Here is a 13,526-nt window from a genome sequence, read left to right on the forward strand (position 1 = left end):
AAGAAATGTGGATTTAACTCGCTCCATATTATGCATGTTAGCACCAGTAGAGGATGTTCGCCATTACAATAGCATGCTTAAAATGGTGAGGTAGAAAAATGTCACAATTGTAAAGTCCTCTCAGCGCAATGTTCACTCGAGAGACTACACTATAAATATGAGTTGCAAAATCTAATTTATTGTCTATAAGCTCTCCAAGAACCTCCAAAACCTCGACAAATTGTATAGGAATTCCATTATAATTTAAATCCCATACATTTGCATATAAAGGGAACAATAATGCCTTAGTTTTACTAACATTTACGCTGAGTTTGTTATATCTCATCCAACTAGTAACTAATGGCATGGTGTGATTAAGTTAGAATTGCATTTTATTCCAAGCATTTATCATTAATTCCAAATTTTGAATAAACCGCACAGGCAATAGATACAAGGAAAGCAGAAGGTATTGGGCATTCAACAAAACGTAAACCAATACGACCAGAGATGGTCCGTCAGAAACAGTGGCGCAAATGACATACCTTTCCAACGTATAATACATACGTCAGAAACCCACCCAAAATCATTAGGTGATTTTTACTACATTTATTACATTTATACCTGTAGTATATAACGTTTCCGACGTTGACAACTTTTTGACAGTCGAAAACCTAAAAATTCGTCACATGGATCACCCCTTAATATGGCCATTTTTCTATGCCGAAATCAAATCTAATCTAAAATGTATTATTTATGTGGTCGCAAGAAAATAGATTACAACAAAAATATGTTTTTAGAATAATTTCAATGACAATTTTTTTATTTTGAATTTTTCTCCAAAACCGTAAAATAATTATAAAGGTTCTTTAATAAAGTTGAAGAATCACACCCTAACATTTCCCGTTCCGTCCAGAACGGTGTTGTTATTGTAGAAAAATGATTCGAAATAAAAACTTCTTGGCGGGTACGACTCGAGTCGTCAGAACTGGAGGTCATGTTAGCGACAGAGCCTTCTTCTTAAATATGGCAATAATAAAATTCAAAATTTTCGCTTTAACGAATGTTCCTGACAATGCCGTGCTTTGGCAGCTGTCACAATGACACAAATCAAATATAGGATTCGTACTGCCTTTAAATAGTGATTAATAAATGAGAATTTCGGAATTAAATGCCATTTTAATAATTTGAAAATATTTGCTGTATTATGATTTATTGTCAATAATTCTGAGATTTTCAATCGATTATGAAATTGTTACAAATTCAGAAAATTATTTAAAAGCGGTTCCTAATAGATGATCGTCACATTAAATATACAAAATATTACTTGTATTCTCATCATAATTGAATTTAGTTAAAATTTTGCAAACATAAAATTAGTTATCTTATATTTGCAGTGTCATATTTATGTAAATATTCGCGTTGTAACAATTTTTATCAGGTGATATAGTTTAATTCCAATTTCATTACAACATTCTATTCAATGCCTATATTCCTCTAATTCAAAATAATTTTTATACAAAAATATCATATGAACAGAAACTGTACAGTTGAAGAAGATAATTTCTTAGACTTTCTTGTTGTAGTAACGCTGTAAAATTCTAAAAACAGTATAAAAAATGGATTTGAGTCATTGCACGGTAAGAGGAAGGCAGAAACATTCTTTCTGCAAAGTATTATTTTAGGAAATAAATCTAAATTGTGTAAATAAATTAAAATGTTACCTTCTATGTAATGTCCTAAAATTTAGAGTAAAAAAGCGTAAAAGCTATTTTTATTTTATAAGTTCTATCAAAAAATCTATATAAACTTTTCCTTTATAAGATTTGTATAGTAAATTTGTAAACATTAAGATATTATTGTAGCACTTGTCAGGAAAAATATTGATCTCAGAAAAGATATTCAAATTCATTTTATACATATTTAAAAAAATAGTTATTATAATGAGATATGTTTCCATTCAATAAATGTAAAGGTATTCGATAAATTGTAAAGATGAAAAAGTCACTTACTAGACAATACGTTGAAATCTGTAAAAATAAAAAAGAATTATAAAATAGATTATACAAAATCACACCCAGTTACATTATTTAATACATATTATACAGGTCAAAGGTTGTAGACCAAACGTCAAATGTAAAAATTCCCTAACCAACTAGCACTTCCACCCATTTCATTTAACAACAAAGCAATAATCAATATATTTTGTATTTAGTTTCCCCCTCCACAAAAACAAGCACTTATTGGGTTGACCATCAACAGACTGCAAGCAGGATAACAAAAAGTCACAACATTTGTTTTGGTATTTTAATGGGAAGCAAAAGTACCCAGAAAGGTATCAACAGGCTACTTTAGACACACTTAGCACACACGATCATTTAATTTACATGATGAATGCAACCAAGCAAGCAAGCAGCCAGTCAGCCATCCAGCCAACAGCAGAATTGCAACACGACCCTATTTTACCGTATAGCCAGCTAGGGCAATAAAAAGACACGGCAGACAGCAGCCACACCAAAAGAAAGGAACCCTAAAAGGATAAAAACGAGCATTCAATTAAATGATATTTTCCCACGGCAAGTGAAGGCCACAACTACTTCAGCAATTCATATACACACGGATCAATGAATAAGATTGCAACGCAATAAGTTATGTGTCTGTCTGTCCTGTCCTGTCCGTCTGTCTGTCTGTCTTCAATGAGCGAATGAATGAAATTCTAAAGGAAGCCCAAAATCCTTGGCATACAATTTTCCAACAACAACAACTACAAAAAACGAAAGCAACAAGCAGCCTTGCACTTAAACTGGACCAAGAACAATCTGATTAACCCAAAATAAGACGAACAGACAGAAAGACGGACGGACGGATAGCATAACAATTTTCGCTGAGCTCAACAATCAAGTTGGCAAGGAAGAAATTGCGACAGCTGCAAACGTAATCCTTGAGAAAGGATGGACGGACAAAATGCATGTGTTTAACGAACAAATGAAAAACACCGTGTGAGAAACTTGGTCTCAGCTATGTTCCCACGGCCACGAGCCATAAGTTTTTTCTTTTTCATTTTCGTCCATCAAAAACATAAGGGAAAGAAAAGATCCTAACGACAAGGCGTACAATGATGATGGTGAGTTAGTTTGCAGCTGTCACTTTTTTCACAAACATAAAAAGGGAAGAAACCAAATCCAAGTATGGCTCTCCTACAAAGGAAATGTGCACAACAACAACAGCAGCAGCAGCAAATGTATGCCAAGCGAAGTGTAAACACATGAGGGTTGTTTGTTCTTTACACTGGAGTAGAAGACTAAAATTAGCACAAGGAGAGAGAATGAGAGACTAAATTCTTATTATCCTCCAAAGGGAAGAGAGTCCAGGGTATAAAAGCCACCACTGCATGAGGAATCCACATCATTTTACAAATATCTCTTCAAGAGTAAAGATCCACAAAATAAAATTCAAAACAAAATGGAATACGCCACAAAAACTGAAATCTATCAGAAAATCAAAAAACCTCTATTGGAACGTCAAAGACGTGCTCGCATCAACAAATCGTTGGATGGTCTTAAACAGCTGATGATCGATCTGAATGGTGATAGTAAAATTTTACGCATGGACAAGGCTGAGATGTTGGAGACAACCATAACGTTCCTGCAGTCATATAACAAGAAAATTAAATCGAGTCAAAAACAGCAACAAATTCCCATGGATGCCTTCCGCAATGGATATATGAATGCTGTCAATGAAGTATCCCGTGTATTGGCCTCAACACCAGGAATGACTGTTGAAATGGGCAAATCCGTAATGAGTCATTTGGGACGGTCATACAATCGCTTACAACAACAATATCAAGAGCAACAACAACAACGACAACAGTCTACTTACCAGACAATGCAACAGCAGCCCTTAACCGTAGATTGTGCCCCCTTGAGTCCAGCTTCTTCAGGTTATCACAGTGATGATAGTTTAAGTCCTGTCAATTCACCTGTTGCTGCACCTTCTCAACAACCGCAACAACAACAAGTATGGAGACCATGGTAAAATTGCAAGTGCAAACACAAGCAGCAGCAATCAAAACCAAACATGAACGCGCACACACACATACACTGAAGTACCTCCAAGCACTACACTTAACACTTAAACTGTGATAATCTCAAACTGTGATACAACCTAAACCCAAAACTAGAAAATAAAAAATAGACATAAGAAAATAAATAAAATATTACAAATAATTATTTAACAAAAAATCTTTTCTTTCTACTTTGCAATACTCGACAATAGACAATAGGAATCAATTAGATTTTCCCTGCAATTCTTACCACACACACACATATCCATGCACAGCGCCACACAAAAGACGAGGCTTCCGTTTAGTCCAATAAGAAACTAAAGAAAAATAAAGAATTTTACACATTCACTTTTATTTTCACACACTAGATATATATCACTTTCACTTTTTAATGATTGTTTTTAATTGTTTTATTGTTATTTATTGTTAAATTCACTATTAAAATACACTAAATTTACGGAAGCACGAAATTTATTGCGCGTTTTTCTAATTTGCAAACTAACAACTGTGATGGCATTGCCAGATGTAAGTGTTGAGAGAGAAATGCCAGTATTGCTGAGAGAAACTTGAATAGTAACGTATAGCGCAACCATATTTTGCGTCAGAATAAAGGGTGTAACCTATTTTCTTCTATTCCATACATAATTGCAGTGTTCCCGTACTTTTTTTTAAATAGTCAAACAAAAAATCACTTTGAAGAATTTAAACATTCTCTTTCAGGAAGTTATTTTCGTAAGATAAAAAAGGGTAATTTCGCGGTTTTAGTAAAATATAAAATATATTGCAGATGAAGATAACGACTCGTTGCATTTGTTTTAATATATTCTGATATTTTAGCTCATAAGGTAAACGTGTATTTTCTCTTTGTTGACGAAAAATACCATACCTTGTATAATTGTGCCATGTTTCATTTTTTTGCAATAAATATGAATTTGTGAAGAATTTTTAAGAAATCTTCAGAGCAAAAATTGTGGATTTTTTAGACATTTTGTTAAAGAATATTCAGAACAACGTTCGTAGATTTTTTAATGAATCTTTTCCAGGAACAATCTAATTACGCAGAGTGAATGTTGTAAAGAATCCTTTCAAATTCTTTAGAGCAATTAGCGGCGATTTTTAAAGCCTTGTAGGGGATTTTTAAATATATGAACCTTCAGAGAAATAAACGTGTTTTTATTATAAATTATGTTTTTATGAAATATTAGGACAATAAACGTTTTTTTTTTTTAATTTAGAGCAAAAAGTGTTAATTTTTAAAGAAATATTTTTAAGATCAATTAGCTTGGATTTTTAATGAAATTTTTCAATAGCCCTAAGAGCAATAAATGTGAATTTCAAATTACTAGAATCCTAAGAGCAATTTACGTACATTTTTAAATTCCCGAATTCCTTCCTAGTTTCAATATTTTTTTCTTCCCTTCTATTCCGCAAAGATTTTTTAAACAAATACATGTTTTTCAATTGAATTTCAAAATCTGAATCCTCCCTACTGACTGTCACTTTGTTGTGGCAATGTCAAATGTTTATTGATTTTTTATTTTTCCCTGGCAACACTGCAAACATATGTTTTTCTCTGAATATCTAAATACTGGCAACACCGTCGGCATAGCAATTGAATGAAAAAAAGTACGGCGGAAAAACTTCAAATTTTCTGTGGAGCGGATGGATACGGGTGTATAATGTCGGTGAATATTACAGTCAATGGTAATTTTGTTACCAAACATTGCCAAAAGAATCCTTTGCTACTGGATCGTGAGAAAGCGAAAAAGGAATTGGAAGAGGAGAGAAGAAAGAAACGTTTGCTGCAGGTAAATATTGAAATTGAATCCTGTTTCACTTTAGTACTTTATTACAATTCCCTCCCAAACATTTTTTCAGGTTCGGCAGCAGTCCAAACAAATCGCCGAAAAGATACGCAATGATGTTAAGGAAACAAAACGCAAAGAATTACAAAAATACGAAGCAACAAAGGCTCAAGAGTTTGAAGCATGGCGTAAGGAGGCTCTGCAGCAGAATAAGAATGAATGCAATGAAGCCATATTCCAGCTAGGGGCAGCACATAAAGCTGCCAAAGCGGAAAATCAAGCGAGGGCCGAAAAACAAGCGGCAGCCACAGCCACTAAACCTCAAGGTTCGTATAAGGAGTTTAGAAAACAAATGGAAGCTCGCCGAAACAAAAATGAGAATTTACAAAAGGAAAAACCAGCACCAACAACAACCGTAAGCAGCAGTAAAGGGCAAAGTTGTTCGGAATGTCAGTACAAATGTAAATGTTATACAAGAGGTCAAGAAGAGGCACAAAAAAGGAAACGAGACTCCTGTTTATTTTCAAGTGACTCGGAAACACTTGGCAGTGACGAGGAAACATCTAATGAAGAGACCTTAAAGGATACTCCATCACTTACAAGTTTATCGCCATGTAAAACGCCTACAACTACAACAACCTTCAGCAATAACATAGCCACCCAAACTTCAATAATAAAACCCGAAAAGAATCTGAAACAAACTCCGGCAGTTTACATGGATGTGGAAGTGGGTACAGATGATTCGGTTCTAATTGCTGGACCGGTAGAAATAAAAGATAAACATGCTGAATACAATCGACAATTTAGCAGTGTAATAAGGGTCAGTCCTAATAATAAGAAATCGAAACAGAAAAAAGAAACACAGACAAACAAACAAGTTCAGGTTACATCGATTTCGACAACGACCACGTCAACAACTGAGGATAAAGAAAATTCCAATGATTGTAATAAAAACATTTCAATACCTCCATCTAAGACGAAAGAGAAACGTTTTACCCTAATATCGAACTTAGTAAAGAAACAAGAGGAACAACCTAAAAATTCTAAAGGTATATCACCCAGTAAAAAAAGAACCACCGAGGTGCAGCAACATAGTTCACCACGCAAGTTTATAGCAATGCCTGCACCGCTGACTAGACCTCCAGTGGCTCCTCCTATGTCCAAAGCAATGCCACCACAAAAGGAAAGTATTTCTTCAAAGGTTACCAGTAGAGGTCATCAACTAACCCAGCCAACAACCACAACAAAATCAATTTCTACAGCTTCAGCTAATACCGTTGCCATGGGCAGCCTGACCAGTAGTTGTGGACGAGTACAATTTTATGATTACAACAGTAAATTGAGCAAGGAGGGAACACAAAATTCGGCCAATGTTGAAGTTATACAGCAACGTGACACAGTACAACCAACAGCAATGGAACAGGCTGCTGTCGAAAATCGTTTGCAATATGATAGGCAACAGGATATGTTGGATAAACAGTAAGTGAGAAAGTAGTGTAAAGCACGTGGCGCTTCATCTTCATACATTCATCTTAGATTTCACCATAGTAACAAAAAAAGTATTTCAAATTTTAAGGGTTGTGTGAAAAAAGCTTACTAACGGAAGGTGTTCAGTTTTGATTATTTTATAAGGCAAATTCTTAGTAGGAACATTTTTTTTTTGCTAATTTGGGTCAAACATAAAAAAGTTCTTGGGATTTGTCATACAGGAAAAAGTTATATGGTCGTTTTCAAATGATTTATGCCGCCCATTACAAACATTTTTTAAGAATATTTTTCCAACGTCTAGCTGGCCTATTGGCGTAGGTTTTAAAAAATATTCGTTCAAGGGCTGGTGGGCTAATAGGCGTGCATTTTTAAAGAATATTTGTTTAAGGACTGGTAGGCAATAGACATTGACTTTTTAAAAATATTTTTCAAGGTCTAGCTGGTCAATTGGAGTGGGTTTTTAAGGAAAATTTGTTCCAGGACTAGTAGGCTAATAGGCGCTTTCAGGGACTAACAGGCCAATAGGGATGGATTTTTAAGAAATATTTTCAGGGACTAATAGACAGTCATTGTTTTTAAAAAAAAAATATTTTTTTCAGGGACTTAAATAACAATGATGATGATTCCAATAATTAATTAAAAAATATATTTATTTATGGACACGTGCAATTGGAACATAATTCCAAGGGAACCTGATGATAAATTTCAAATGATTCATATGGGTGCAAATTAGACGTTAAGCTAACAAGTTGACAGTTTCCACTGAGGTCGTTGTGCATAAGGAGTTGCTATGTTTTTAATGTGCATTATGATCAAATCAATCAAATGATTCATACTTTGTTATAGGCAGTATCAGTTGTCAATGATCCTCCATCAAATGGGTGCAAATTAGACGTTAAGCTAACAAGTTGACAGTTTCCACTGAGGTCGTTGTGCATAAGGAGTTGCTTTGTTTTTAATGTGCATTATGATCAAATCAATTGCGAATTTCACCACAAATCCTCATCAGTTATCCTGATATTTTTTATAATTTATTCCAAGTAGTCATTTATAGCTCAACTTATTTATTTATTTACAGGAAACAAATGATGGAAAGAGGCCAAAAGGCTTTGGAACGAGAGCAAGTACGACGGGACTGTAATGATCTCACTGAGAAGCTAGAAGCTCTGACAAAACAATATCCTCGACAAGTGCCAATAAATGTAAGTTTAATATTAGAAATATATGTATTACGGATCCAAAATCATTCACATAGATATTCGCAAAAATTTGTATTTTATATTATTTATCCGGGTTTATACCATTTTATTAAACCAACAATAATGCTTTAGGAAAACAATCCGCATATATTTGTCGATAAACAATTACGATTGGAGGGTAAAATGAATTCAGCGGTAGAAAAACTTCTCAGTAGACCACAAATTATTACCTGTTCCGAAATGGATGAGAGCGTTAAGAAACCCCAACAAGCAGCAGCAGTAAATAAACCTAAAATAAACAATGAAATAAATGTTGGAGCTTTCAACTCAAGTAATGATCATCAGGCTTATGATGATGTTGCTAGTGACAGTTGTTGCTCCATTCTACTGGGCTATGTTGATGATCAAAGCCGTCAAGTTCGTAAAGATCTGGAACAATGGTCGGATAAAGAAGATAGTCAAAAACAAAAACGTCTTAAAAATTTACTACAACGTCTTGACAAGCTGCGACATTCCATCATGCAGGAAATACAAAATAATAAAACTAATAAAAAGGACAAATCGAAATCGCCAACTACGAAAAGTGATGATAATTATCGCCAACTAATAGAAGATATATCAACTTTCCGTCAGGAAAGGGAAAATATTATGCTGGATGGAATTGAAATTCGAAAGGAGAAATCTTCAACGTGTAAGGAAAAGCAAATCACCAAGGAGTGTGATGAGAACAAACAAACAAAGAAACATTGCGATAAAAAGTTACTTGCCGAACGGGAAAAGCTCTTGGAACAAAAAGAAGCCATATTGGAGGAAAAGTTAAGGGAATTCTATGAGCTACAGAAACAAAATAATAAAACGCCCAAGCCAAAAATGGAAACAAAACCAAGCCAATCTCCCACTGAGAAAATTGCCAAAGGTGACGATGATAAGAACAAAGAAAATAAAGAAAATATCAACTGTAGTTCCTTGGAAACACCTGTGGAAATTATTATAACCGTTCAGGGTGAAACAAAATGTGTTAAAATACCACTTAAAAATAATAAAAAGAAAACGGGTCATAAGAAGCCATCTCCCACACACTTGGCTACATTAATTAAAAGTCCGCATGCCAAGGTGAGTAACAAAAAATTAACACCTAAAAAGGTTATACCTAGTAAAGAATCTACCACAAAGCCGGTACCCCCTTTGGTGAGACACAATTCCTATGATTCCAATTCCACATCCTATATGAGTTTACCTTCGCAAATTCCCACACAATTGGGAACTTTAGTGGACAGGACAACACAAAAGCAAATGCTACAGTATAATTCCGCAATGGAAACCTCTACAGAAACGGATGTGGATGATGGAAGGGAGGTTAATAAAAAGCCAGTACCTCATATCAATCCTCTAGTTGCTCAATATGTCCAACGACTTTTGGGTATGTCACGCAAAACAATACAACGTTTAGCTGTAAGTTCTTCAGACATTGAGACGCCTAGCTCCTCGATCATTAACACTTCGGGTAATAATAGCCCCAGCAATTCATTGCTTTCGGATGAGCGTATGGCTTTTGTTGAAAGTTTTGTACAAGAGAATCGAAGTTTCATAAAAGAATTGGAACAATCGATGAGAGCACAAAGTAATGCCTCATTAGAGGATAGTATGAAGGCATTCGATGACATTTGGCGTAAACGTTTAAAACAAAAACAACAAAATTCAAAATTCAATAAACCACTAGATCAAAGGAAAAATCATCAAGGGGATTTTAAAAAACTAAAAACTGCATCAAGTCCCAAAGCCGTTAGGTGTCAGAAAAAGGAAACCTCAAAGGAGGAAATACAAAGTAAAGAAATAAGCAGTCAATCGAAACATAACGAGAAGCAGCATTCCATGCCCAAGGGAATCACAAAACTTGCCAACAAATATCCTGTGAACTTAGAACATTCCACTGGGGAAACCGAAAGTAGCCCAGAAATGCTGGAAAAACTTAAAGCGAAATCCAAGCAAAGACTTTCAACTAAAGTAGACAAAGCTGTTGAAACGAAGTTATCCCAAGATCACAATAAATCGGAATCTGACTCACAAATAGCTCGTTATGCTCAATTGACGGAAAACTGCACACATCGTATTGCCGAACTGACAGAGCTCATTAACCGTGTGCGTGAGGAAAAACAAAGATTGCTGGAGGTTACCCTTAGTTCGGTCAGTGACAATGGTAGGCAATCAACGGAATATTTAGAATTGCCCGAGGGTAAGAGCCGCACGAGTAACCATAATGAAGGTGAATCGAGCATGGCCAGTAGCACTGAAGAAGTTACTGCAACTACTGCCAAATCCGCACCCACTTTGGGGGATAAGAACCAACCACTCCAATTATCCAATGTAGATAAGAATCATCCAATAGCTGCTAGTCGGGATAGTGGTATTGCAGAATCCAGACCCATCACTGCTCAAGAGCTTCGCCTAGATCTTGAACCAATATCGCAAACCTCAACCACAGAATCACACGGTGCCACGCAACACCGTAAAACTAAACCTCCACCTACCTTGCGAAGATTTAGTCCACAATTCCGTGAAGAAGATTTGGTTCATGAATTGTCGACCATTTTAGAAGTGGATACACCAGCAAATTCACGTATAAATACAGCGGCAAGTCAAAAATCGGAGGAACAAATTACAGTGGCCAGGGAAATGGAGACATCTCAGCAGAACCATGAACCGGTAAAGTTTCCCACATTCGAAGAATATGTACAGCGTATGAATTTGGATATAACACAACTTGATACGGAACAAAGTTCTTTATTGAAAGCCGAATTTTCTCATTTCCTTGAGGATATGCAGAGGAGTCGTCTAAATGGAAATAGTAAGTATTTAAAGTTTAAAATTGTAGGGGAAATTTACTAAAATGTTCTGTCTTTTTTCTTCTTCTAGAACATCCTTCTCCACCCCAATATAATGAATTCCCCTCCATTAACGGTTACTTAAATCAAACCAAACCCGAAATAACGGATCAAACAGAACTAATGGAAGATTCATTGGCACAGCTGCGTATAAATGATCTGAAGCCAAAAACTTTTCCACCTGTACGCGAATATGTAAAACAGAAATATAAAGAAAATGCGAATGATGGTGGATCCAATGCACACTCACCTGATGATCCTCAGATGTTATTGGATACCGAAAGCTTAGAAAATATCACCGATATTGTAACCAATACCGAAAGTGAATCAGCATCATTGGATATTGAGAAAGAACTGAAACAACGTAAAATTCTAAAGCACTCATTTCGCTATACAAAACCCAAAGAAATATTCTCATCCACTGCCCATCATGATGTGGGTGAATTCTATCAAGAATTAATGGGTTGTGAGAGTGGCATTGAAAGATTATCTACCTCGGAAACAACAACAACACAACTGGAAACCGATCTGAAAAGAATGGTTAATCAGTGGTCCAAAGAGAACAAAGATAAGCCACAACAATATCAGTCTTTAAGCAGTACAACAACAAGTTCATCCGCAGTTGAAAAGTTAGCAAAGGTAAATTGGTAATGACTCAAAATGTTTCAAAGTTAAATTGTGTTTTTTTCGTCTTCTTTGTAGTCTACTTCTTTAGATGAATCGTCTAATGAAAATGGACGCCCCTTAAATTTACGCGACTTTTTGAAACGTGAACTGCTGAAACATCCAAATTTCTCCACATCAAGTTCAACAACATCCAGTATTGATGATTCACTGCGTAGTCAATTCTTACATTCTTTAATTGGTTCCTTAACGCCACGTACAAATGCAGCCACCAGTAAATCAGGACAGCACACATTAGATCGCCAAAAGACTTCAACTCCCGTACCGGGTCATTCATCGCAAACTCGTTCCACACCAGGTACTGGAGAGAATCCCTTAAATACAACAAGTTCACAATTGTTTTCGGGTGAAAGTCATATATCATCGGTGCATGGTTGTGATCGTTCGAAAAATGCTGCCCGTTCAAATGTAAGTGAATCGGGGAATCAAAGTTCGGAATAGCAAATGTGTGGCAGATATAATTTTACTGTTATTGCAATTTCGTTTAAAGTGAAAATCCGACAAAGGAATTGAGAAGAAGGTAAGTTTATTATTTTTCTTTTAATGTTGGGTATACAATATTTTTCGGTTAATTGCACATCAAAATTTGCACAAATTTTTGTTCAATTAACCGAGGAACCAATTATCCGAACCCGCTTAATTGAATAGTTTGTTCAATTACAGTAATCACGTATAATTGGAACTACTAATGATTTAAAAAAATTCAATATCAAATACAAATTACGCATTCTCGCAGTTTTTCCTTAGCAATAAACATATGTTTTGAATTTGTAGAGATGTCACCTAGTCTTTTTCACAAATTATGTCAAATATGTATGTAAAAAATGGCAGATTATTTTTCAATTATTATTATGCAATTAACCGGTGAAAAGTAAAAGGAAATTTATTTTTGATGACATGAAATTTGAATCAATTAAGCGCAGCAGGGTTTAATTATCCGAGATAATTTACATGTATTTCCTATGAAATATTTTTTGCCCCATCATGTGGTTCAATTAAGCGTGGAAACCAATTAACCGTAGGGCCAATTAACCGAAAAATACTGTATATGTATTTTATAGTAGGATACAGTGGATTTGCACTCAGAATATGTTTTCATGAGAGAAAATAATTAAGTTTCAGGGATATTAAATATTTTCAAACTTTTCAAAATTTTGTTTAAACACTTAAAAACAAAGTCTAAAATTTCAAATTTATATTAGTAATATGCCAAAGGTTTAAAATCAGATGTAGTGAAAGTAATTAGTAATTAGTGTATCGGAAGTATGTTTAGAGAATAAATTAGAGTTTTATGATTTTAACAATGGTGAACTCCAGACATAAAGACAACTTATAGAAGGCCACAAAAGGGCCTTCGTTCTAAAGGAGTCCTCCCATGGATTTTTTATCAACAAGACCTCTGAAGTTTATTCTATCCATAGGAGGCTTC

General features: G+C 35.0%; 2 protein-coding genes across 2 annotated transcripts; both read left to right on the plus strand.

Annotated features, from left to right (window-relative positions):
* The first annotated feature begins 3,389 nt into the window (after window positions 1-3,389).
* On the plus strand, window positions 3,390-4,011 carry LOC133336071 (enhancer of split m8 protein-like). The gene has a single exon (XM_061544368.1). It carries the CDS (start codon window positions 3,439-3,441, stop codon window positions 4,009-4,011), a length of 573 nt encoding a protein of 190 aa, XP_061400352.1. The 5' UTR covers window positions 3,390-3,438.
* A 1,649-nt stretch (window positions 4,012-5,660) lies between these two features.
* LOC133336112 (uncharacterized) lies at window positions 5,661-12,538 on the plus strand. Its single transcript, XM_061544410.1, has 7 exons — window positions 5,661-5,847; window positions 5,918-6,685; window positions 6,728-7,323; window positions 8,411-8,583; window positions 8,680-11,376; window positions 11,445-12,052; window positions 12,116-12,538. Exons 1-7 carry the CDS (start codon window positions 5,719-5,721, stop codon window positions 12,536-12,538), a joined length of 5,394 nt encoding a protein of 1,797 aa, XP_061400394.1. The 5' UTR covers window positions 5,661-5,718.
* Window positions 12,539-13,526: the final 988 nt, after the last annotated feature.

Source organism: Musca vetustissima, unplaced genomic scaffold, assembly GCF_032173495.1.
Source record: "Musca vetustissima isolate MV318-11 ecotype Yass unplaced genomic scaffold, APGP_CSIRO_Mvet_v1 utg744, whole genome shotgun sequence".
In the NCBI taxonomy this organism is placed as follows: Eukaryota; Metazoa; Arthropoda; class Insecta; order Diptera; family Muscidae; genus Musca; species Musca vetustissima.